Source organism: Vigna radiata, chromosome 11, assembly GCF_000741045.1.
Source record: "Vigna radiata var. radiata cultivar VC1973A chromosome 11, Vradiata_ver6, whole genome shotgun sequence".
In the NCBI taxonomy this organism is placed as follows: Eukaryota; Viridiplantae; Streptophyta; class Magnoliopsida; order Fabales; family Fabaceae; genus Vigna; species Vigna radiata.
The window spans coordinates 10,179,337-10,206,486 of NC_028361.1; the positions used below are offsets into that span (position 1 = coordinate 10,179,337).

General features: G+C 33.1%; 2 protein-coding genes across 7 annotated transcripts; both read right to left on the reverse strand.

Moving 5' to 3' along the window:
• Positions 1-4,632: 4,632 nt before the first annotated feature.
• LOC106777850 (probable sphingolipid transporter spinster homolog 2) lies at positions 4,633-15,936 on the reverse strand. 4 transcript variants are annotated; one of them, XM_014665650.2, is made up of 16 exons: positions 15,704-15,936; positions 15,403-15,534; positions 15,220-15,321; positions 14,095-14,199; positions 13,910-13,985; positions 13,731-13,805; positions 12,219-12,321; positions 12,062-12,127; positions 11,162-11,207; positions 10,059-10,150; positions 9,773-9,849; positions 8,227-8,340; positions 7,542-7,661; positions 6,757-6,885; positions 5,711-5,789; positions 4,633-5,131 (listed from the first exon to the last, which is right to left on the reverse strand). In XM_014665650.2, exons 1-16 carry the CDS (start codon positions 15,754-15,756, stop codon positions 5,010-5,012), a joined length of 1,491 nt encoding a protein of 496 aa, XP_014521136.1. In that variant the 5' UTR covers positions 15,757-15,936; the 3' UTR covers positions 4,633-5,009. The 4 variants fall into 4 exon arrangements, with proteins under 4 accessions (XP_014521136.1, XP_022631628.1, XP_022631629.1 ...); XM_022775907.1 differs by having other exon boundaries at positions 11,162-11,222; XM_022775908.1 differs by lacking the exon at positions 14,095-14,199 and having other exon boundaries at positions 11,162-11,222.
• A 1,773-nt stretch (positions 15,937-17,709) lies between these two features.
• LOC106777999 (probable starch synthase 4, chloroplastic/amyloplastic) lies at positions 17,710-26,362 on the reverse strand. Of its 3 annotated transcripts, none has more exons than XM_022775599.1 (20): positions 26,102-26,362; positions 25,896-25,931; positions 25,743-25,827; positions 25,549-25,618; positions 25,340-25,468; positions 24,116-24,320; positions 23,526-23,660; positions 23,226-23,330; positions 22,954-23,052; positions 22,182-22,311; positions 21,686-21,736; positions 21,413-21,523; positions 21,139-21,248; positions 20,724-20,892; positions 20,164-20,250; positions 19,790-19,861; positions 18,897-19,010; positions 18,293-18,354; positions 18,093-18,207; positions 17,710-17,990 (listed from the first exon to the last, which is right to left on the reverse strand). In XM_022775599.1, the coding sequence occupies exons 1-20, from the start codon at positions 26,194-26,196 to the stop codon at positions 17,871-17,873; spliced, it is 2,100 nt and encodes a 699-aa protein (XP_022631320.1). In that variant the 5' UTR covers positions 26,197-26,362; the 3' UTR covers positions 17,710-17,870. The 3 variants fall into 3 exon arrangements, with proteins under 3 accessions (XP_022631320.1, XP_014521359.1, XP_022631321.1); XM_014665873.2 differs by having other exon boundaries at positions 25,743-25,776; positions 26,102-26,360; XM_022775600.1 differs by lacking the exons at positions 25,549-25,618; positions 26,102-26,362 and having other exon boundaries at positions 25,743-25,776; positions 25,896-25,919.
• Between the last annotated feature and the right edge of the window lie 788 nt (positions 26,363-27,150).

Below are 27,150 nucleotides of genomic sequence, written 5' to 3' on the forward strand. Positions count from 1 at the left end.
ATATAATAAAGAAGTCATCAAATTTAATATGATAAAGCAGTTAGGAGACTTGGAGTTAAAGGTTAAGGTTTTACCTCGGAAATTAAAAACTTCAAGTGCTAGAGTCTACCAAAATACAAAGACTTCTACATATTGAAGTTTCCAAAATGACTTAAGTTAAAATAAATAAGGTTTAAACCCTTTTTTGGTCCTAAGTTAAGTTATGATATTCAGTTTAGTCCCTGCTTTTAAAAATGTCAACCTTTAGTCCCTATGATATAAAAAATGTATCAAATCAGTCCTCATGACAACACTTAATGAACAATAAATCACAAGTTTTCATACCTAAGTATCTAATATTTTGTGATTTGTTAACGGAAGGTGTTATGAACAACAAATCACTTAATGAAAAACTTGTGATTTGTTAACGAATAGGACTGATTTGATACATTTTTCATATCATAAGGACTAAAGGTTGAAATTTTTAAAAGCGAGAACTAAACTGAACATCAGAACTTAACTTAGGGATCAAAAAAGGGTTTAAACCAATAAATAAAGCCTAGGAAACTAAGATGCAGTGTCATCTGCTCCTTCCAAACCTGTCTCCAGTGGAACCTCATCTTCCTCTGCTCACATCCTAGTAGAAGATCATTGCAAAAGAAAACACACGCATATATGGCACAAACACAGAAAAGCAAGGGTGAGCTAACTATATAAAAAAAAGAAGCATACAACATAGGAGCATGTACATACAAGAGTTTAACTTACAGTAAACAAGATAAAACATCCATCCTATCATGTTAAATACTATACTTGACTCGTTCGGACTTTAGAATGATAGTCGAGTTATAACGGGTCATGCACCCATGGTGGCTTATGAAACTTGGGTTCCCCACCCTGCCACACTCACGAGGTTAGTATGTTCCGCGCCTTGGAGCATACTAGAAGCCTCCAAGACTAAGACCTCCTACTACTCCTCATCACATGGTCCAATCCTCTCTACGTGAGAAGAAATGGCCATTGGAGCGTCAGGAAGACTCCCAAGACTGAGCTCGTACTTTCATTCTAAAACACTAAGAATCTCACCAAGAGATTCTACACAGATGGAACTTGGTTTACCACTTGGATCGTACTTTCATCACTTTGTAATCATATACTTTTTCCAAAATAAACATATACATAATCTAAATAATAAACATTCTCAAAACAATCATTACAAAACCAAAAAATAACGACAAGTCAATCCAAAATAAAATAGTCAATTATTTACTAAACACACACCCCTATTTTTCTAAGTCCTGTGAAAACTCTTTCACGAACCCCACTCTATATCCAAAATATTAAACTAAGTTATATGTACTTAGGTGGCCCCACATGGTTAATCTATTTTACTAAACTCATCCTATAAATTCTTACGTAAACACCCATCACTTTTCATACTTTTATTTTATTTCCTTTTAAACACTCAAGTGGACCCCACAGTTCATTAATTTCTCGACTTTACTACCCAACACTTATTTTATTCATACAATCTTCTCCACTAATCTACGAAACCTCTCTCCCATTTTTCAATAACAACACACAAGCTCATTAAAATAAAACATTATATGCCTATCAAGTAAACCCAAAATAATACATAGACTAATTAATACATAATATCAGTAAATACATATATAAAATATTATATATTGTTAATCTAAAAAACAAAATACTAATTAAAGAAGACAAAAGCTATAGCATATTAAGCTTTCTGCCGTGACTTTGAAAATAAGAGAAAATGTTATTTTAATATACCATTCAACTACAAGATTTTAATGAAAAGAAAAGTAAATGAGAATGCACCAAATTCTGTCACTTTTACATGAAATTACAAAGGTAAGTTCAAACTTCATCCATTTAAAAAAATATTTTATATTATTTCCACCAAAACTTTTGTTGCACCAATAAGAGACTCTCCATGTAATCATTACCCTATTCCAATTTCTTAAACTTACCCTACTAACTTTCTATTAAGGCTTAAATGCTTACTTGGTCTCTATGTTAGGAGGAAATTTTCAGTTGAGTAGCCGGTTTTAAAAATGTATACATTGAATCCCTATGTTTTGCAATTTGTATCAATTCCATCCTATTCGTTTAACGGTGTTAAAATAGATAACATTAAACTCACTATACATGTGAGGTGGGTGAGAAATGGTCACGTGTCGTTGATGTGGCAGCTCGTTGATGTGGCAGCCACCACTTCAACGCTGCCTTGCATCTTCCTTTACGCAAGGGAGACAACAGTAAAAAAGAAAAAGTTTTCGTCTTCAAGGTTGTCTCCCATCTTCAAGGCTTTCTCCCATCTCTCAGCTTCATTTTGCAGGTTGCCCAAGCGAACATCACCATCTCCGTTGCCGACAAACGTGAAAAATTCTCTTCGAAGAGGGTTGTCGCCCTCGTCACCGCTGCTCGCAACCGAAATCGCCACTGCACTACCGCTCTCCTTCCCCATATCATTCAACCCCAAATCAACAATCTCAACCTCTGTCAATCACAACAAACTCACCACAGAACATCCCGACAACATTAAGCCCCCAAAGAAAGAAGCAACTTTCAACCCAAACACTATTACCTTAAGCCCCAATTTCACTCACCACAAAATTCACACAATGCACGCACAATCAAATCTCAACTGCCCCATCACCGAGAACCCTAGAGATCAAACTGGGTCAAAACACTTCAAAACCAAATTCAATTCAACAAATTGAATGACAAATCAAAACCCTGCGTTTGAACCACCACAAAGAGAACCTTACCACACCACTTGCATCAATCTAAAAAACCCTCATTGCTTCCCGAAATTCCCAACATTGCACAAACTTTAAGTCCCAAAAGATCACTGAATTAAAAAAAAATTGAGAAAGACAAACAAAAAACATGGAAGAAGAAGCTGGGTGATGTCCTTGGGTGATGAAACGGGAGGAGTGTATCAGTGGGAAAATTAAAGCTTTCCCACAAAACATAGCTTCTATTGGTCTATTCTCGGTGTGGTGCAAATGCAACTCCAAGGGCTTCTCCAACAAAGTCTTGGTGTCTCAAACGTCGTCTGACATCTGACAACACGAGGTTGTCGTTCTTGAGGAAGGAGAGTGAGGAGCATTTCCCGTTCAGTGGAACATTGCAGTTGGCTGCCACATTAACGGATTCTAGCTCAATTAAATGCCACGTCTCCATTTTTTGCACACTTCACATGTATAGTCAATTTAACTTTATCTATTTTTACACCATTAAACGAATAGGATAGAATTGATACAAATTGCAAAACATGGGAACTCAATGTATACATTTTTAAAACTGGGTACTCAATGTATACAAATTTCCTCCTAACATTTAAGCCTTCTATTAACCATTAAAATTGTAAACACATCCCAAAATATAATTACCCTGCACATTCATACAATAAATAACCCACTGATGATACTATAAAGAATTAATGAAACCCTTTACTCTTAGTTTTACGAAACCGCATGGCTTCGACAGCCCCATTTATTTCTGTAACACCAAAACCATTACCTCTGATTTTAGTACTCAACCTTTATTATATTCATTTTCTTTTCTAAACCCTAATCCATGTTATAACATAAGACGAAGACACCCAAGAAAACAATGTACGAGCATATATTTACTTCAATTCATTATACACAATAATCAATCTAGTTGCTCGCCTAACACATATACTCATTCCCATAATTTACAGAATCATAACTAACACAACAACAAAACAATGTCAACTCCCCTTACCTTTTTGGTTCTCACAATATAGCTTAATTGAGACGCCCTAACAGTGCCTTACCCAACAGAACGCAACAAACCTACAAACCACAATATTGGTGGTAGAGAACAACTCTTAGAGCTAGGTAGAATAAGAGAAAATAAAAAGAATGTCACTTGCAAGGCAAAACCTTTGCATGAGTAAAATCCTAGGGTGCAGAGGAAGGAAAAATTACCTTATCAACTGAGAGACGAGAAACTAATTGGATGGATTGGAAGCTCTCGACTCCGAGAACGTGAGGGCATCACCTATTTAAAAATGCAATGGTGAAAATTTGAGAAAGGGTAAAGAGAAGGTGAAACAAGGTTCAGAGAAAAATAAAAATCTGTGTTCTAGAGAGAGAATGGGAGATTGACTAGTGAAATCTGACTTTTGAAAAACTCCCTTCTAAGGCTAAGGTACCCTTAACTCAATGAGCCTGACTGCCTCCACAAATAACCCAATGACCTTATATTTTTCAGACCCTTACACATAGTCGTTTTAGTTTTTAATTTACTATTACATTTTCTCTCACATCATCTTTAGATATGTTTTTCTTTTTTTTTTTTTTTGAATTTCACATAGACAACATAATAATTTATAACCTAATTTATTTTTATTTACAAAATAAACAACTTCTTAATTTTGTTGTAGCTTAACATTGAATAATGTGCGAGTCTTTTGAAAAGAAAAATCATGAAAAAGATAACACAAATAAGACATAGACCCAATCCACATATAAAGAATTACCACTATCTCCAATCTAAATTCCATTTTCTATCGAATTTGTTCCAATCTTTTGCTATTGTTTCCAGTATTAAATTTCATACGTCTTTAAAAATTGTCCCTCGGTAACCAAGAAATAGAAAAAAAAATGTTCGTAGACTTTGGTACTCACCTTTCTACAATTTTAGAGGAACAGCATAAAAACCACGAAACCTAACCTGCTTTAGTAAACACTCCTAGAACAAAATATCCGTTGGTTTATTTTTCATGGTAAGACTGGATAATTACAAATTTACAAGGAGCAACAAATTGACCGTGAAAGAATAAACAACTCTTTTCAAACATAAAGTAAAGTTCGATATCCTTTTGTAATGATAACATGACATTATCAAAACCATTGTCCACCCTTTTACCACATGATTCGTTGTAGTAAAGATGCTATCGACTTTTACCCTTCTCACTATTGAAGTTAATATACACTTGAAGCACAGCATTAGTACTACTGACAGGGAAATTAGATTTCACTCGATGCATCTCTGTTCTCTTCAATCAATGGTGTCAGTTTCCCTCTTCTAGATGTGGCAGATCGCTCCTCATCATCTTTGTCATATACGTCAACACTTTTCATAAAGATTCCTGTAATATTTAATAGGACTGATTAATTAAATATAGTTCAGCCGTATGTCTACTTTCAACAGCATAACTTTACTTGTCTTCAAGCTATTCAAATCAATTTTCCTGATGTTATTGTTAAATAATTGGCGCGTTGGTGGTCAATTAACAATTCTTGGGCATCATCACTCAATCATAAATTTATATATCCACGAAGTGTATCAACCACCATGAATCTTTACTGCAACATACTGATTAAAATTAACACTTCAGGTTAATTGCAGCATAAAATAAATAGCTAAATTTGGCATTTATTTTCATTTATGATTTATAGTTCTCCAAATGCTAAAAGAAAAGGAATGATTAATTCTACTGGTCCTTGAGAATGTAGAGGACTAGAGGTTGTGGTTGAGAATTCTCTGCATCTTCCTACTTGATGTTATCATTTTATTTTCAATATGAAAGATAAACACACAAATACACATGCACAACATCTGCGTGTCCTTCATGTATTCTGAAGAAATTAATCCAAAACTATTGTAACTTAAATGAATACCAGAAAGTATTAAAGAATAGCAAATCGCAACCATAGCAGCCATTTACCTATGAACCATATAACAGCAGCAAGAAAGAAAATGGATGTTAAACAAAGTGATGTCTTCCTCCAGTCGTTAATATGATCCTGCCCAGGAAAACCAATTTGCTTAGAGTCAAAACAACGCTTTAAACTAAATTATATGCATGAAAAAGGCTAAATATGCCAAGAATATAAAGTCAGCATATCTGGACAATAGAGTACAACAGGAATGTGTTCTCACTACATTTTTGTAATAGACAATGAAGTGGCATACTAGTTGTCTTCTAACAGATGAAAACTAGAAGCCCCTTCACATCAACAAGGAGAGGCAAGTTGAGAAAGGGGCAGCCAGAAAGAACAAAGGGTAACCCAATGAAATTCTCCTCATGTGAGGACTGGGGAGGGTGTACTCACCACTAAGACAGTTAAAAAAACGTGTCACATAATAAATAAAATCAAGTGAACATACAACATTCTTGTGATTTGCTGAGAACTACACACTTGAATGACTATCCCACTAACAAAGAAGGCTAGATGCATTGTAACATAAGAAATTGGATTAAAAACTTTAGCCCATTATTTTTATCTTGTGAATTGTCTTCAGTAATCATTATCTATATAATCAGCTCGTGTATAAGTATTATTCTGCAGAGTGCACGTTTCACAGGAGCATTTTCGGCCAGTCTAAAATATTTTCTCCCAGAAGCCTGTACAGGAAATAGGATTAAAAACGTTAGCCCATTATTTTTATCCTGTGAATTGTCTTCAGTAATCATTATCTATATAATCAGCTTTTGTATAAGTATTATTCTGCAGAGCGCTAGTTTCACTGGAGCATTTCCAGCCAGTCTAAAATATTCTCCCAGAATCTAAGTTGATTGATAATACAAACTTACTTTTTACAACAGATCATAGCCAGCTTACTGAAAAAGACCATAGTGGATAATATGAACTTCACTAGCACACTACTTTCATGGAGCAAATAATCATCTAATACAATTTATAGCAATATCCAGTTATAAGAGTATACCAAAGCACAGCTATAAAACATCACGAAAATCTTAGGTGTTACCTGCAGGACTCCAACGAGTGGTGAGGAAGGCACATCACCAAAGACATGGATTGAAACTGTAGATATAGCCATGGACAGTGGCCTCAAACTAGGTTTTACACATCGGAGAGAGACATAATTTACAGGAGCCTACAAATATAGTATCATAACCAACCAAATATTAAACCAATGACGCCAAAAATTGAGACTACATTAATAAAGTAAGAATACAATTAAAGAAAACAAATTGAGACTATTTTAAATGATCAGATTTCTCGCCAAAAACATTTTATCAATGAAGGAAATCTGGAAATGTCATATTGAATCTGTTAGAATCTTCAGTTTGAAAATGATTAGCTCCCATAATTTCAACAGAACATGGAAACTAAACATTTACAAACCAAACAATATAAATCAGTCCATCCATAAGTTATTTAATTAAAAAAACCATCAAACCAATCCCATTAACTACTTTTCATGAACAGATATCCAATCCATCCATTTAAAGTGTGTTATGTTTTTTTTAAAAGAAAAACATTTCTCCTAAATGAAGTTCTTTATTTAAACATTCTAGCACTAAAACACTATTTAAGTCCAAAACTCGACCCTTAAATACTTCAAACCACTGATTTTGGACTACTTGACCTAATAGATTGCCAAAATGTGTTGGATGGTTCAACATCGATAAATTAACAAATGGTGATTCAAGCCATTAAATTTGGATGGTTAGTGGATAAATCGATCCAATTGCCATTCCTACTTTTAAGAGAGGAAAATTTAATCTTCTGAGTGATTCATAAAATTACCTGAGTGACAAAAATCAGTAGTTCACCCATAGAGAAGAAGACTATGAAACCAGACAAGCTCTTGAAAAGGAAAGCAATGAAGCAGAAGATTGCTCCGAGAAATGTTGCTCCAGAAAGAAGCTGCAATGGCAACACAGGGAATCCAAAGAAGAAATGAAATAACACAAAAAAATTTCATAGTGTATACCACCCTTACATAGACAGAACAGAGTCAAATTCAAGACAAAGGAAAAGAAGACCAGAACATGTAACTGTAAAATTCTTAACCACTTCTATATAAAATAGAATTGAACCATTATAGATTTGAGAATAGATCAATGATATAAAATAAAATTTCTCATGAAAGATATAGAAATCTTGAACTTGTCCAATTTTAATACAAACTTGAACCATTATACAAACTTGTTATGATCTCTGATCCAATTTTAATATTCATATCGGTAGAAAATGGGTTCGGAAGACTCGTGTACATTGTAAAAGAACAAATAACCTACAAATTCTAGACTATTTATACTACTATTACTGATGAAACTGAACCTCTAGCACCTAGGTCAAGCTTTCATCCAAATCCAAGAAATCTAACACCTTAAAGATACGTTTTCCAGTCAAAAGTGTACAACAAATGGAATTATGAGTCATTTGACTCATCTCACACTATAAATAAATGTAAATCAACTGAGTATACCTTGAAAGAATTAGAGATGGTTGAAGATATCCTGTCAAGAAACAAGCCTCCAGCTAATGTCCCCAAAATCCCACAAACAATTGTCATGCCTCCAAACAACAAGTCAGCATTACTCTATCAAAAAAAAGCACTGTCAAAGAAGCAAATTTCAACAAAGGACCCCAATGCTATATGTAAAACAAACAATGTTTAAATTATAAGACTTAGAATTTGGATTTAGGACCTAACCCTCACAAAACTAAATTGTAAGGTGAGGTTTGTTCAAACTTTATAATTTCTCTTTGTCATATCTCTAGTCAACGAGAGACTAAACCACAACCCTTGACAAAGTAATTAACACAATCCACAGTGAGACAACAAATAAGGCAGGCCATGGATGATCACACTTAAAGCAATTTTCCAATATTCTCCCTCACCCCAAGGCTCTTGGCATGGAATGTGATATGACAAATGCAAATGACCCAACAATGCATGTAGGGTAGACTCTTGCACCATTTTAGAATTTTAGTTTAGGGTCTAACTTAAACCCACAAAATCATATTGTAAGATGAGAATTAACCAAGCTTTATTATAGATCTCGTAAACCATATCTCTAGTCAATGTGAACCACCACCCTTGAGGTTGTAATTAAGAAGAGCTAAAAGTGACCACCCTTAAGATTGCTTTCCAACAATAAATGATGGAGATCCTACAACAGCTAGGGACTACTCACTATCTTATTGGACCACCTCAAAGGTCCAATCATCGGCATGAAAGGGTTTAGGGATTCCACATTGACTAGTGTAGTGATATAACCAAGTTAAAAGGTATCATAGTGATTGTTGTTAAGTTTAATAGGTCACCCCCTATCAAGTCATTATTGAACCACTCACAAATGTCCAATCTTGCAAACTTTACATTGTAGACGTTCAGTCCTCAATATGATGGAATATTGAAGATCCTACATTGCTAATTTTATAACTAAATATTGTATGTAAGTGAAATATAACTTATTCTACAAGTTACTTTTGTAGGGTGGAGTTAAAATCAACCCCAAATTATAAGTACAATGATAGAATACGACCTATTACAAAGCTCTATGGGAGAAGAAGTGCTGAAAATGGGAATAGAGCCATTTGATGTAATTATAAGTAATTGGGAGTCAGTTACCATGACAATAGAGCTAGTTAATGAATAAGATAGGTTTGTATAAATACTTTTGGGGTCTAGAGAATAAGGGGGGGGAATAGAAATATATGTGGGAGGACACAAGACCCTTGAAGAGCCAGAGTTATTGTTTTCCGTAAGATTTTCTTTTGAAAGAAATATGCGGTGTTGGCTCTTTTATCTTTGTAAACTTCCTCTTCTTTCACTCTTTGATCCAGTTTCTATAGCAACAATAACAACCAAGTTTTGTCCCAATAGGTGAGGTTCATCAATCAACAGCACAAGGTTGTTTCAAAAACCAACTTTTCAATAAAATCTTCAAAATAATGCCTTTGGAAATATTTTTTTCTAACATTTAATATGAAGAAGTCATAAATTTATTGGGTAAATATGAGAATACCATATGATAAATGTTGTATCCTGCCTTTGGACCCCAATATGAATAAGCTCCAATAACAAAATTGTACGATATGTACCCTGGCAATATTTAAATTCTCATGTAAAAAAGCAAATACCATAGTTCGAAATTGAAAATACAAATATCAAATTCTCAAAACAGAAATTCATTACATTTATTGTGCATTACATTGAACTATTATAAAAATGTTCCAATTTTCTTAAACAACAGCCATAGTCAGGAAAGAAATGAAAGAAAGTATTTGTCTGCAGGTAGGGAAAAGAAGTACCTAGAACATTTACAACATACACTTGGTCATGCAAGAGCTCCTGTACATCTTTTGAAAAGATGGTGAATTGATCCCACAATTTGGATGTTGACCTGACAATCATAAGGAAGAAAAGTAATGCTTTACTCAAATACCAGATATCAGGTGAAGCAACAACTTTAGCAATCTATTCTGACCATAATCATAAGGGAATCTCAAATGCACAAGAACTTTAGTTGGGGAACCGTAATATCTATTATGTGAGTGGAAAACTGCCTTTTCACCATAATATATGTATGTGTGTATAAAGTTTAAAAGAAAACTTCCTTAAAAGTAGGAGCAGGAGTGTAATAATATTTGATGATGATTTTCTTCTCTCTTCTTTAGTTATATTATGAACAAAGCATTGAGATTTTAGAAAAAATAAAACAAGACACCAAGTACAGGAATGACATTTCCCGTATTCCATTATGTATGGTCCACGGGTTAGTATGTTTTTGTCTCTTCTTTTCTATCTGTTTGTATTCTATCTTTGTCATTCTACCACCCTGATTCCTGGCAGCTGTCAATCTGTAGTAGTACCAAAACTGCTCTGCGTGAACTGAAAGCATTCCCGTTTAGAGCATTGCCGGCAGATTAAATACACTAAGAAGTTGGATGATTGCTTCAAGTGACACTGTCTGCTCTTCCAACTGCCGAGACAATCCATCATAAATGGTAGTTGAATTTTGTCTCCAACTTTAATTTTCTTGCTCTCTTTAATGTACACAAGACAAATTTAATGCTTAAACTTCAGATTTTTGTTGGAAAGTTGCCTTAATTTGAGTCACCCCCACTTCACCAAAGTTAATCTCATTGAGGGTTGCCTTAAGTGCAACCTCAAGGATGATGATCTGGTCTCACATCGACTAAATGTATGTTTCAAATGGAACTTATAAAGTTTGGAGACTCTTCACCTTACAAAATGATTTAGTGGAGTTGAGTTGAGTTGAGTTCTAAGGCTAACTTCTAAATATCCCTCAGCTTGGCACCAGAAATAGGAAAGCAAACACAAACTAAACAACAAATACCAAAGAGAGAAGGGGTTCAAAATTCAGAAAATCAAAAGCAATAGTGCCACTTACTTGGATCCTCTTAGCAAGGCTTGATCTTCAGCAAGCATGTCATCACCTATAACAGAAACCTCTAACATTGAGAACAGAAATTATTTGCTACACCAAAAATGCAAATATTCTATATAAATGGAACACAGATATGAAGGGAAGTGCATAGTCAAAATAGACTAAGTCCAAAATACAAATAAGAAATAATAACAAACTAACTAAAGATAAAGATAAGATATCTATAAGATATCTAATAATCAGTAGAGTACACGTTGGAGAGGTAGAGGAAAACCTTAAAAGAATAGATAATGGTAATCCTGCTGAAGTTTGGAAGTGTGTAGGTGAACAAGATATTGCTTGGCTCACTAAGCTATTTAACAGAATTTTGATATCTCAGAAAATGTAAAATGTGTGGAGGAGCACTTTGGTCCCAATATTTAAGAACAATATGAAATTATCAGAGAAGGTGATTAAACATGGAATATCTAAGCTATACATTCCAAGTAGTCACCCTGCATTGTGTAATAAGGTTTTGTTGTACTATTGCAATCCCCCCTCCTCTAAAATAAATAATTCATCAGAGCACAGCTTTTAAATGGTTTGGACATATTGCAAAATAGTGACTTAAAGTGTGTTCAATATTTTTATAACCACTAACATAGCTTAGAGACATACCAGAGAAAAACATAAGATCCTTATTTACTTCTATATGAAGTAAAGACATCCCATTCTCTTATATTTATTAGCATTGATGTTTTTTCAAACTTTTTTTCTTTATGAAATTTGTCCAGTCTTCAAATTTTCTCCATAGCTGCTATTATGAAAACAATATTGGAAGATAATATCCCATAAATTTCAAAAAGATTACAAGGAAATATAGATAATAAATTACATAGTAATAGATAAAAGAATCAAGAATACCTCCAGTTTCTGAATCATTTGTTTCAATAGACGTCGGTGTGTGTTTGGATTCCAAGGGTGCAAAACCTACATTAAAAGTTAAATACTATATTACTGTGACAGGGATTCAAAAAATTAAGGATATTCTGAAACACATCAAAGAGAAGAAAATGGCCACCTTCCAATTGCAAAGGCTTCGTTACAAAACCCAAAATGGGGAAAGGAAGCATCAAAATTGCCTCAACCCAGAATGCTACACGCCAGTTAAATTGACTTCCAACCTACAAGTTATTTGAAAACTTGAAGCTGATTGATTTTAAATTATCACTGAACAATGCTTAAGATATGGTAACATCGACCAAAAGCCAACTAATATAATAAATATAAAAGCTGAGTACAAGTTTTAAGCTTGCAATACCTTAGATAAGGGTATAACAGAACAAAAAATGCTTTTCCAGAAAATATGGCTATTTAATTTGGGAATATGGCTGATATACATTATTAGCTCTCCACATGAAGTCCATCAAATATACTTAATCCTTCACATTCAACTATCGTTTGCAAGGATCAAACTGTCTTTCTCCCTTGCATTGAAAAGAATGCAACTAACATACCATTTTGTTATCAGAAAAGAATGAAGAAACTTTCTGAATCCTTTCACTTTCAATCTTTTTGAAATTTCTTCAAGGTTTGATTGATGTCAATCAGTATTTTGGCTGGTGTTTATGTAGACTATCAAAGTAATTCTGCATTAGCACCACTACAGATTACCTACCTTGAAGCAGCCTCTTAATATTTGAGTGTTTACTCATCAGGTAATCCACCCAATATGAAGAAAATCTCTAAGCAGCTTGAGATCTGAAAAGGTGATTAATTTTCTCCTGGCAATATATTATTCCCATTCAAGTTTATCGGTGCAGGATTCCTCTGTACTACCTATCTTTGTTTTGCAGCCCAGGTCATGAATTTTTTCTGGGGTTAGGTACAGCCGATATGAAACATGACAACTTGGTGAACTTGTGGATATGCAGTCATCCTAAGAAAGAAGGCAGCTTGGGTCTTAGCAAGTTGATTTCAAAGAACGTTGCCTTGGAAAGCAAACAGAATGCAGTTTCCTTGAGAATCTTGTGCCCTTTTGCATTAAGTTATGCATTGTTTAGTGTGACTACAATTAGAATGTGTGGAATGCTAACGTGGCAATGTGCTGTTTATGCCACTCTTTGGTACATGTGATTGGAACACAATTCTTTTATCTTAAAGAAGAGTCCAACTAGCGAACAGCTTCTTTGAGATAGAATTAGGTGTTTGGCTTCTAGTTGACAAAGTTCATGATCTTTAGGGAGGGGCTTCCCTTAAGGATATGTTTAGTTAGAAGGCTGGGTAACTTAGCTTAATTCCTTTTATCTCTTTTGTTGAATTTTCTTTTATCACGAAATCTCTTATCCTCTGATCTCACAGTAATGTTTTTATTTAACGTGTTCCTCTTTTACCCCCCTATACATATATAAATAAAAGCCAAACTCGACCTAAACAGATAAAAATTCCAACAATTATTAGGCCTATATATAGCAGTCCAAGAAAATGACACAACACAATTAACAGGCACAACCAAAAGCCACAAGTTGACACCATCAAACAAAAGAAACAAGTCATCTTAACACAGCTAGACAATGAAAGTATGTAGTCTTACAAATCCACCATAAACATAGCCCAGAGCAGTCCCAGCTGGTATGCACATATAAAACGTAGCAAGCCATGCTGTTTTCTGTCATAAAAAAAAAACACTTAATCTGCAACACTGTATTCATGAAGGAAAAGTTTCAACTAATTATGAAGGAACTGAAGGGGGAATAAAGAAATAGGTCAAACCTGTGCAGCAGGGGCATGGTCATCTATGAATGGTGCTGCAAGACTTATGAAGGAAGCCTCACCTACCCCAACTAGCCTGCAAAAAAGCTGCTGTGAGTCTCAAATCAAAATATGGCATGAGAAATTGGTGAACTATCAAGGGCTCAAGGCTTTATAATGTTGAAAGCACTGAAACATTCCCTTACATTCGGCATATTGCAATAGACCAAAAATCAAACGAACTACCACATCCAGCTATCGCAAATGTCCAAACAGACAATCCAACACCAATAAGCCGAAATGGATTGTGACTGCAAACATGAAAATGCATTAATCACCATTCAATGAAAGGGGAAAGAAACATGGAGGTTGTAAATATTTAATCCTACTTTGAGCTGCCTAAGCCTTTTTGAAGAGCATGACTCAAATTATCAGTTTCCCATTGTTTATGCATTTTTAACATAACTTCTTAACAAAATGTCATGCATCCAAGCAAGGCAAACATGCTGAAATCTGGCATCACTTCATTCCACTTTAATTTATAGAATTCAATTGATAGGTGGATAAGGTAAGGATTGCACCTAATTATATATTATAATCTCTCCAAATTCGTAATAGTCTAACTTGATTATGATAGGCACTAAATGGTTCTTATACTATCTTAGTAAATGGGTTTATACTTAACTCAATCTCACAAAACTTGTTTGTAAGATGAGATTATGCCTCATTTATATATATATATATATATATATATATATATATATATATATATATATATATATATATATATATATAATTTGGCTTAATTTGTAATCGATGTGTGATTTTCAACAAGATTACCAAAATAGCGTCAATTAGCTTATAATAAATAGAAATGACCGTAGAACTCTCCTCCATCTATGATTTGTATTAACCAAACTGGAAGTGAGAAGTGAAATTTCTATTGCACTGTACATTTGTAGGAGGATTTGAACCATTTAGTTGACAAGACAGGCTTGTGTTCAGTCACGAATTTCAAAAGAGCAAGAAATGAGAAGACAAGCTACACAAGTGTAGATAAGCAGTAAGAGGTCTGTGAATATTGAGTCACAAAAATAACCCCAAGATTAGAAGGATATTCTGATATTTTATTTTTGCTGTTGAATTTATAAGCTAGCCCTCAGCTCATGCTAATACGAATGCAGTACCTACAACTATTACCACTACATCCACACCATATAAAGTTACAACAACTAATCATGGAGACGTGATGAGCTTGATGTCATAGTTAATCCATAAGCATAAATAACATGAGAAGCAGGCAAAAGCTCATGCAACAAGAAGCAATGTACCTTTTGGCCAGAGAAGCAAATATTGGAGAAGCAATTAGGAGTCCAACCATAAATGCAGATGACAGAACACCATCTTGAAAATTGTTCAAGTTAAAATCCCCCCTGAAATGTAATAAATCGTGCTACAATAAGACGAAAACAACAATCAGTAGTAAAATAGAGTTTAGCAGAATCAGAGCTTACTGAATTCCACTGCCACCAGTACAAATACCGGAGTCAGTACAAGTTGCAAGACTTCCATTTACACCGTTACTGGCAATAGCTCCTCGATCCACATAGTTTAGCATGTTAATAATACAAAATATCATGAGAAGCCTGCAATCATCACATCACATGTATTAATTAATTAACTAATTAACTAATTAATTAGCCTTGTCTAGTTCGTTTAAACACCAAATCAATCAGTGAATCATGTATCGTTACGAATTTCGAGTTGCAAAACAGAAACAGTGAAAAGCAAACGTAGGTTTATGAGAAGAAGGACCTTTTAGGCGTAAACCAAGAAGGATTGGAACTTTGACTCGATTCCGATGCCATTTTCGCTTTCCTCTGCTCGCACCTTCTTCTTCTTCTCTTTGAATATATATTTTTGCAATTGAGAAATGAAATAAATAAACGTAGTTAGTTAGTCTACAATAATAGCTGAAGTAAGTCTACACTCGAGTTTCCTTTCATTTCATTTGCGTAATCGTTCCTCCAAACTCAACCGCCTATGATCCTTCTATTCCCTTATAAATTATACATAACGTTTCATTCACGTTCTAATAAAAATATAAAATATAGGATCCAATCAAATAAAAATATTTCTTTAACATCCATATGATTTTTCTTATAATTTATTACATTTTTATTTATAACGACAACAAGCTCTTTCTGCTTTACTTATATTTTATTAAAAAAAAATACTCTAATCAATTTATTTATCATCTAATAAATAGTAATCCACTATATATTTATATAAGTTTTCACTGTTTAATTTTGGATTTTGGTTTTCAGGAAAGTCGTCATGATTTTCGTATATAACAAACAACTCTCTGAAATATCGTGGGTATTTTGAATACAAACAAAATATAATAAAAATCTAAATTTAGTATTGAACGTATAACCTTTTACTTGTCAATCAATCGCATCTAAAATTTGTTTTCTAATATATTAGTCTAATTCTCATAAATTATTGCGTTATATAATAATTTTTAGTGAAAAAAAAAAAAACTTATTTTTACGCATGCAGTTGTATTAAAAGTTTAACTTGTATTAATTATGTCTAAGCAGTTATATTAATTCAAAATTACGCGACATTTTATTTATATAAATAAAAGTTTGCTTTCTTTAAAATATTTTTTTAAATATATTTTTTTTTCAAAATTTGATATATAGCGTACATTTTATATTTTAGCGGTTAAATTAATTGAAAATATATAATTTCTTAATCTTCTAAATGAAAAGTATTGAAATTCATAACCTTGTGTTATCTTCTTGAATATTAAATTTCTTTTTTTTTTTCGTGAACGTAGTATACCTGAAGCTTTTGCGAGTGGAATATTCGAAAAAATAGGTATCGTGTCGTTTTGAATTTCTTTTAAATAATCTCTTTTATTACAAAAAACTCTTAAATATCCAAAACAAATAAATAAGTAAATTTATCATATTTAGTTTGCTAATTTATATTCAATATTTTCGCATAATTTAATTCAGAAAAAAAGTTTAGTACCAATATTTGTATATTGTAATCCACTAGAAAATTTTGCTAATTTTGTGAAAAAAGAAAACTACTTTAAAAAGTCACATTTAGTTTACGTATAACTTGATGTGTGATTGACCTAAAAAATATTTTAAAGTTAGACATTAAAGCAAATTTGATAATTTTGTAGTTTTAATTTCAAAGTTATTTTAATTAAAAGTAGTTTTATAAAATAATTTAAAATTTAAGTTATTTAAAATTAATTGTCTCAGTTAATGGAAGGACGTGCTTACGATAAAAAAAAACACACTAAAATATACACATTTAGACTTTTTAGTTTCAAAGATTTAAAAATACATAACTTAATTGCAAAATATCAAATGTATAAAATTTCTATATCATTTTAAACATACTTTTTGTAAGATAGTTTTTTGTTTAAATGGAATTTAATAATGTCAAATCATTTTAAAATATATTGTCGCAATTAAAAATTAAAAAAAAAAGAAAAAGAAGTTAACCATACATTAAAAGCTTAAGAAATGAAATTTAAATTTAAATAACAAAAATTACATTTATAACATAAAAAAATGTTATTCAACTATAATATTAACTCCAATAATATCATTTTAGTATCCATCAACTTAATTACTATTTAGCAGTTATGTAAAACCTAACTCTTAAGTTTTTTGAGAACTCGTTTTCCTCAACCACAGAAGATTCATTGACTTCTGTTTTACCACAGACAAAAGTATCATATCAGAATAATATAATTATTGAGACTTTTCAAGAATATAAAGAAAGAAAACAAATACATGAACACAATTTCAAAATTTCACTCAATTTATACGATTTCATTATTCTACCAGTTAGTAGGAGGAATGTTAATAATATGCTTTCATTCCAGCCACCTAAACTCTAAACCCTAAATTCTTATTATGCTGAATATTATTCTGTCGTATCTCAAGTTACTTCACATATTCTTTATAGCAGAGTAAGCTGCAAAATGAAGATCGTAGCATTCAGCATCCCATGATAAGTCATGTGCCATTGCTTGCATTATTTTTCGTTTCCACATTGCAGGGTTAGTTCTCTACAGGAAAAGGAAAGCAATTTAATGGATCATAACTGCATGGATTGTTATTTTCTAGAAACAGTAAAACTTACTAAGGAGAAACCACTAGAAACTACATACAATTTCATCAACAGCAAGGCCGAGAGACATGTTTAAAAAGCTAGAATTGATCAATTTTGAGTACATGGTAGCTTCATGGTCTTGGTTTGTGAAGTTCCTTTCAAAAGGTATCACCCTTGCAGATAGATACAAATGAAATGAGTGTTAAACAACAAACGGAGAAAAAATTTCATCTATCACAAGATATGTTTATGGATTACCTGTTTGTGCTTGCATCAGAGGTAAGTGCTATTGGAGCTGCTCCATACCTTAATGCTATGAGCTAAAAAATATAGTAAGATTCAGTTGATATATAACAATCTCCACCAGAAACCAAATTTGCTTCGATTGCATTATTTAATACCATAATGCAAAATAACTTGACACTGAGAATGTTGATTACATCAAAAGCCAACCACCAGAAAAGAAAGAAAACAAGACTTGCTTAATTTTAGAAATGTTTTGTTTCGTACTTTTGTTTTCACTTTTAACTACAAATATGTCACCTGCTATTCAATTTGTTTTCTAAAGCAAAAGATTTGTACATGAAACAGAAAATAAAATTCTTTGAAATTTTGAAACTGTCAGTGATGTGTCACATTCCCCATATAAAACAGGCAACAAAAGAGAGGGAGGAATGGATTTTCTGCATCTATACCAACCATCATGAATCTCCACAGTGGCAACATTTAGTTTTCAGGAAGACTATAGAAACAAGCAACTTCCTAGTAGCAGGGCTAACAAATATAATTCATACTGCATGTTTTACTAGAGAAGCTAGCGCAGTGGAGAAAAAATCACCACTAAAATGGATGGTGGTCTTACAGGGATTTCGTCAGTAGGATCAACGAAAGATTGGCACAAGATGATGTCGGATCCAGCAAAGACTAAATGCAACAGAGCTTCATCATAAGTAGGAAAAAGTTGAAGATTATCATCCTGAAGATTTTGAATGGAACGGAAAATCATTAGTAGCAGAAAAGGAAACAAATATTATTAACTCTATCACAGATTATGAACCACGATAAACATGTTACAGAAACATTTTTCCTAAAATAATATCATTCCCAACAAATGCATTCTTTTCTTATGTTGCACACACAAGCGTTGATTTACTTTATTTGCGGGTAAATTAGGAATAAAACAATTAATTTTTAGGAAATCTGCCAATTTGATCTTTTTTTTTTTTTTTTGAAATTCTAATACAACAGTCATTTTGGGACGAAGATGAATACTAAGGTTTTAAGAACATGGAGCTGTATCAACTGAGAAGGGTGAGAGAAGTGCATCTCAACCTATAATTAAAATGAACAATTAACGTTAGAACTAGTTCAAAAATTATTTACCATCTCTATCTGATTGTATAGCCAACTAGATGCTTCTCTTTTAGAACATAATGTCAAAATAATGCAACTTTATGACTGTATAATTTAAATTGAAACCTTCATTCTGCTGAAGTAGGACAAGATATGCCCTGGCAGTTTGCTGAAAAATAGAGTCAAAACTGCTTATACTCAAAGCTTTATCGCAGTAGGAGGTAGAAAAGTTTTGGAGATCTCAGTAATATAAATATGACCAAATTATATATATAAATTGATATAAATATCATTTTATAAGCCGGTTTTATAGTGTTAAATTAGGCTCAAATCCACTTTTGCAATAAAAAGCAATTAGCTACAAGGAATTATAAAAAATAAAAACAAGACTGTGGAAACTACCTCGAGTTCCTCCTGAAGTGATTCAAGGGTCTGATTCAAGACTGATCTTTCACTGGTCCCCAAAAATATGAACTGCGAAGAATAATTATTCCAAACTAATTAAAACAACAAATTCTGAAACAAGAATTTTCCATAGCCAGATTCTATTCATAGAAGGTTGATTTGCATAAGGTTTATTAGTTTATTTTCAATATGAAAACACAAGGAACAACAGAGATTGTTTCTCCTGAAAGAAACAGACAAAATATGCATACTGCTATGTTTGGAGCTTCCTTTTCAATATCACTTAATGAAAAAATCTTAGAAACAATGAGACTGTACTCTTTTGAAAATAAAGAAAACAAGAAAAGTATAAAGTCCACGGAGATGGCAACCTGGACATCCTGTTGTCTGACATTCAAGATAACTTCCTTCAGCCTTTTCACATCAAGGTCTCGTCCTTCCGGAAAAATGAATCCAACCTGTTAAAAATTTAAACTATGAGCAGAAAATCCATCTAAAACCACATGTACCTAATTCGTAACATTGTATACCAGTTATATAACCTACGATTCTCGTCATATAGCTTTGAAAAATAAAACAGCTTTAACCATAAATTTCACCAAATGAGAATACATTAAGGAAAATAAACGAATAATTTCAATAAGAATGATGAAGAAATTTCCAAGAACAAACAAAGGAAGGGACGCAGCCAAAAGCTGTTCACTTTTTCCTTGGACGTTTTATTGTTTTGGCCTTGTGATTTCATTTTCTCCATCTTGTTGAAGTACTTCTTTTTAACAAAACTAAAAGTGTCATTAAGCTTGTCTTGAACATCATTTAATCTCTATTACAGAGTTATCACATTCACATTGTCTGTACTATGTTACACTTTTTTCTCCTTGGATATATTTACAATGGCACATATATAAATAAGAAGGGGTGAACCACTTACAAGAATACTAGAAGAATGTTCAGATAACCCCAGCTGCTGCAGCAATGAAACTTTGCAAACAGCTTTTCCATTGATATTTTCAGCATTGAAATTTTCTGGAAGAAGATAGTCTGTTGAAGGATCCCAAGTTGATCTGTCTAACCCATAAGGAGCAATGACCAACTTGTCCCTGCAACCAAATGTAATTTTCCTTGTTGAATATAAAGGGAAAGACAGAGGTGGACGCTTTAGCGTGGAAACACATTATCAAACTACACAAGGGGCATTATTGTTAAAAAGCTAACCAATATAGTTATCAACCAGACTGTTCACTATGTCAACTATTTCAAGTTAATATTGATTTGCAAGGAATGAAAAAATAACACCTCATCAGACACTAAACAAGATTGAAATTATGTTATGACAGCATACTTACCTATGCTCATTTAAAGTAGGTTCCAGTTCATGACTCAGATTATGAACAATTATGTGCTTTTGATGGATAGAGGACATTATTACAACTTTATTTGAATAGACAATTCCACCCTGCAAATTTGATAGAAGACTCAATGTTGTACAGTCATAAGAAAATGCAGTCTCAAAAAAGAAAAGAGAGATCGTGGCACACAAGATGTTATTCATCGATTGCATATTACAGTTTGAGGGATATAACACAAAAACGAAGTCAATTGTTTATATGACTAGCATACCTTTAAAATATTGACTAGTTGTGTGTTAGTGTTGTCTTGTAAGCGATCAGGGCGATGAAGTCTTAAAGGATCAAGCCCGCATAAGGCCAATTTATCTGGTTGTTCAATACCCTACATACACAGCACATCCAATAATTGCAAGACTGACAAGACCAAATGTAAAATCCATAACAAACGACATGTAATTTTCCTGAAAATTTCGGCTGAAAGAAATGTCAAGCTCGGAAATTCAACACAAAGTGCATAATCCAGCAGGCCAAGATAGTGAATAACCTGTGAATTGAAGCCATGGCATGTAAATAATATTTTGGTTCCTCCAAATCCCTAAATAAAACAAATCATTAAGAACATTACAGAGGATCCTTTTCTGTGTAAAGAACAAGAAACTAATGAATAAGTCTCGATAAAAAATTATGCAACAAAGCAATATACTATTCCATAATTAAATCGCTCTCGTACATGGCAAAAAAACCTATGCACATTTTCTTAAAAAGAGAAAACAATTTAAGGGTCATCAAGGATAAAGATGGTTATAAGATAAGACACCTAGTGCAGTTTCCAATCAGCCACAGGATAGAAGTAGAGATATGCTCTCAACTTCCTAAGGGAAAAAGAAAGGGATCTCTTGAAACAAAACTACAAAAGTTTGGTCGCCATTGAATTTTACAAGGCTCAACTACATCAATTGTTTTCCTGAAAATATGTCCTAATTTACACTAAATCACAAAATTACTGTATTTCAAAAGAGCACAAAACTAAGAATAGAAACCTGTTTAACAAATATATCCCAGAAAAGGGGCCCAACTATGGCAGTCTCCCAATTATGAAGATGTAATACATCAGGCTGCTTCCCACATTTTACAATATAATCCAATGATGCTCGACAAAAGTAGGAGAACCTGATGGTGAAGAAATCATATTAAGATTATTGACAATTAAGTAAGCTAGAGTAAAAGGAAAGTGTTGTCGCATGCAATTACATGTAGATTAGAGTATTCCCTAATTTTAATTGGGACTAGTTTTCTTAATTCCTCTCTTATTATTATGCACAAATTGGCAGCTTAAAATCTTCAGAGTAGCATTTATTCCATCTGACTTTCATGGCTATATGTCTGTTATACCGACTGCTGCATATTTGCCATAAAAGTAACAAACAATTCAGTTCTCTTTCAAGTGAAAACTTAAGTAGATCAGATTTTACTTTCCTGTCACCTATAACAAGAAACTAAGATGCACATGAGATAGCATCTATCAGAGTATCTCTTTTATTTCACTCTTTGAAAATAGCTTGAGAGCACAAAAGTCAGTCATAATGGATTAAAAAGAGTATGTTGGTATTAAAAAATACATCCAGCTTTCTGGTCTCGAATTTTCATTATCAATTTATCAATTTCCTCATTAAACAAAAACATTTCAAAACTATCTTATTAGCTTCTTAGCTTCTTATATGAACTGAGAAAGTGCAAGTTTTTCTTTGCTTTTAAACATTAACAAATAGAAACTAGATGAACCACAATCATTACAAATATCATTCCACTCACCTTTCAAAATCATCTGGGTAGCCATATATCATCTCACGATTGAAAAACGATGAAAAGTACTTTGGCTCAATCAAAGTGACTCCAATGCCATACACAACACTGTCACATGCTAAGAGTAAGTATAGAATACATGAAAATCAGCATTTTTTAAAAAAGGAGCAAAATGTGAAATAGTACTTCTAATATACTTAATAACAAGCAGTAAAATTATTTGACATTCATTATATATGGAGACTTGCAGTAAATAAACAGACAAAAAAAGCCAAACTAACCCAGTCCAAATTCTATTTCCATGCAATTGACCATTAAAATATGAGTAAGCCTCTACATTAACTTCACGCAATCCTTGCACTTCATTGAGGTTTAAACTTGCATACCTACACGAAATTAGATACATCAAAATAAAGGAATTATAAACATCAAGGAACTATTAATTAGACTAATTTAGCCATATAAAATAGACACCAAATGCATAGATACAAAGCACAAAATAGACTCAGAAGTTTCATGCTCATATTAATTGAAAGAATAACAAAAGTAGCAAACAAAATAAAAGGACATAAATATCTTACTTTGGCAATATAACTTCCACCAAGTGACCCTTTCTTTGAAGTGCACGAGATATGCCAGTCACATATGAAGCTACCGATCCTCCAGGGACCATTGGCGTCATTTCTGTGCAAATGTGAACAATATGAAAACCATTCCTGAATGAAATTCATACAATAAAGAACAATCAGATTTTAAAAATGAGAAAGAAAAAGTAAAACAGGAAAATAGTAACTAATTCTACTAATTATTAGCCTTATTAGCAAAAAAAAAAAAAAACTAACATGAAAAATCCAGAATCTATTAATGATCAAATATAATTCCAGCAAAAAAACTAGCTGACTCAGTATCCTATTAAACAGTACATGTTTAAGTACTTATACATTTGCTAATTTTATAGACTCAGATATCCATGTCTCTCTTCATGCTCAGTTCTTTCAGTAATTTAGGTATGTTACACGCTCTGTACCACTGCCACAGAAAAATAAAATTGCTGAGAATTTTGAAATACTTCCAGATGTTTCAGTTGGCAGATAACGCAACAAAAATAGGATAACCCATTGACTGCTGTAACTATGAAGGAGGAGCATAAATAAATGCAGCCAGGATTTACTTTTTGTGTCCATGTGAAAAGTGACGAAGTTGTCCTAGAAGTTCGGGATCTTTTTTGCGTGAGATGATATTAAAAACATCCGCCAGACTCACTTTGTGATTAATCACCAAACTTCTTAATTCAGATGCTTCTCCAGGGGTAATCATGCTGCTAAGGACCATGGCATCTATCCGAAGCAGCAACTCTGAACAAGTTGATTGATTATCTGGGTTATAAAAAGAGACAGAAACATAAAGTTCAATTAATCATCCAGAGCTTCAAAGACAAATCTATGGTTGATAAATTGTATAAATAATAGATTTTTTTATCATAGATTTGAAAAACTGTACACAATTCAACTATGTTAGCACAAATATCTACAAGCCATTATGTTAGGATTCAACAGCAAGCTGAGGACTTGAGTCTCATTATTAAGAGATTCTAGGGTGGGTTTACAAGGCTGTTAGAATTATGAGTTGTGTGCGAGTGTGTATGAGTTGTATGTGAGTGTGTATGAGTTGTGTGTGAGTGTATTACAACCAGTCTTAGCTGGTTAAAAGTGTAGAGAGCTCTCTCTATCTTCTCTATAAATGTAACTTAAGCTATGGAGGGAATTAAGCCCTCAAGAAATAAATGTTTCAGTATTCATCTTAAGAAAGGCCTTGAGCTCTCGAACTATGACAGTTAGATTTTGTGGTGTGGTTCTCCAAAGGCTCTTACCATTTAGTATCAAAGCCATCCATTGCATCTCTTAGCTGCAAAAGAGCGGCACAGGTGGTCACCGGCATTTCACTAGAACTAGTCAAAGGGAATGAGAGTTTTGGATGGACACCAGGGCTGCAGAGCATGGTAAGAAGAAAGGATTCAATTGCAGAGAATGGGACTAGAGTCCCACAATGAAAAGAATGGGAACTTCGAATGGGTTTTATAAGATCTTGACTTTCCAACTTCAATGGGCAAAATTAGCCTATATAGTGTGATTCTCCCAAGGTTCTCAACATATTATATATAGTTGACCTACAGGATAGGTGAAAAAAAAAAAAACTATTCCTTTAAGCAAAGGGAAGAAACCAAATGCAATCAAACATGAGTGTGTGGAATCATGATTTAGTAGTACGACAGAAGATAACCTAGAGAGGATCCCAACAACAAATGAAATGCATTTATCTGACCAAAAGTATGCATTATGAGGTACTACAAAAGCACATGCTGATGCTATTAAACACTTAAACCATCACCTTTTACCTTTACCAGCACCGGTCTGCTTTTCTGCTTCCAATTTCTTTATCTTTTTTAGTAGCGAATCCTTTTCTCTGTTCGTTTTCTCAAGTTCCTCAATGGCCCCAAGACGTTGGTCGTTCAAGTACAGTATGTCTACATAACGAGAAAATAAACCAGAAATTATTTAACTCTCTTGTACAAAGCACCAGTATGAATAAAGTGAAAGAACTAACTCTGTTGAGCTTCTTTGAACAATTGCCAAATATTATCTTTTTTCACATTCTGACCATCATTAGATATTGTCTAACACACAAAGTGGGGAAAACGGTAAGAACTAAGAACACGATGAAATCTCTGCAAAAACAGAGAAAGAAGAGTAAAAGGTAAATGCGAAAAACACTATAATTTTGAAACAAAAGCAACATACCTGGGATATGTCCACATTTTTATTACCCTCTGACCTATAATACAAATTCCTAAATGAGTTCCGACCACACTGGCATATGAATCGGCTAACAAACACGGTAAAAAGTTTATTTAAAATTTAAAAAAAAAACTTTAAAGAATAAAAAAATGTTACTTGTGTTCATGAAAGCCACTGACATCTCCATTATTCCTGAAAACACAAGCCATGCAAAGTTAAGCAGGAATAATCCCTGAGATGAATTATATAAATTTATGAATTATCAAAGAAAAAGGGACAATTTTTCAGTCTCTGAGGCATCAAAGTTGGATTTTGAGGACACCCCAGTAAGAGAGGGTGGGGAAGTGGAGTAAAAGTCTGACCTCAGGCAAGAAATAGGAGGGAATGCAACGGGTTTTGACACGGAAGGAAGTGGAAGACGAGGAATCGCTGGATGGAAGAAAAACAATGTCCCCATATTCTGCTTCGAGATTGAGGTTCAGAGATGGAGGCAATGAGTGATATTGCGCCACTCACACCCGTGTCCATGATAATGTAACTGTGTCTCTCATCCAAATCATTGTTGCCTTTTGAAACTACAACCGTAAACACAAAGACAATGCGCCAACTAGGAAACACGTGTCCACTCGTGTGCCGCCTCTGAATTTGATCGCTCCTTAATGTGTCGCTGAACATAAATACAAATACTTAATTACAATCAATTCATCGAGTCTGAACTAAACACTGAACTGACTGGTACAGCATCACTTACCCTTCTCTCAATTTGCTATCTCAATGGAAATTCTTCTGCTAAATTTTGGACAATGTTATATCTATTTGTGAATCAGTATTTCTTAGGATTAATTGCTTAATTAGATTTCCAAATTCAGTTATTAATGTCTAGTTAGTATTAATTTTTACAAACGTCTTAATTGCGTTTCTAAGTGATATAATTACACCAATTAAGTTTCTTGCGTTAAATTGACAGAGAAGATGACAAAGGAGTCTAAATTTTATTTTCTCTCTCCCTCTACTCGTATATATCAACTACATAATTATATCATCTAATTAACCAAAAGCAATTGTGCAACTTCTCAATCTAAAAATAACTACATATAAATAGAAAACTCTTTGATCTTTATCTTTACAATATTGTTTATATATTTTTTAAAACATTATATCTTTTAAATATACAATTAAAATGTATATTTAAAAATAGATTAATTGATCTTATGACGTATAATTTAGAGTGTTTCTCTCTGTACATCATTGAGTTCAGTATCTTCTTATTTTTTTTATATTTCCAACTGTATCCCTGACAAGGAATTTTTTACTTTTAAAAAAGCTAACTCATTCAATAATAAAAAGGATAATATACTTAGACAATATTTTTTCGACAACATTTGAACATCATCTATGTGTCATTCTGTGA

Excerpts from the sequence above, each read along its gene's own strand:
- LOC106777850 (XM_022775907.1), bottom strand. The coding sequence starts at position 15,756 with ATGGCATCGGAATCGAGTCAAAGTTCCAATCCTTCTTGGTTTACGCCT. Across the intron at positions 15,535-15,703 it reads TCTTGGTTTACGCCTAAAAG|GCTTCTCATGATATTTTGTA; the intron begins GTCCTTCTTCTC and ends TGATGATTGCAG. Across the intron at positions 12,128-12,218 it reads GAAGCCTTTGCAATTGGAAG|GTTTTGCACCCTTGGAATCC; the intron begins GTGGCCATTTTC and ends CTTTTAATGTAG.
- LOC106777999 (XM_022775599.1), bottom strand. The coding sequence starts at position 26,196 with ATGGGGACATTGTTTTTCTTCCATCCAGCGATTCCTCGTCTTCCACTT. Across the intron at positions 23,661-24,115 it reads TTTTCACATGGACACAAAAA|GAATGGTTTTCATATTGTTC; the intron begins GTAAATCCTGGC and ends AATTTCATTCAG. Across the intron at positions 21,524-21,685 it reads GCCATGGCTTCAATTCACAG|GGTATTGAACAACCAGATAA; the intron begins GTTATTCACTAT and ends CTGTGTATGTAG.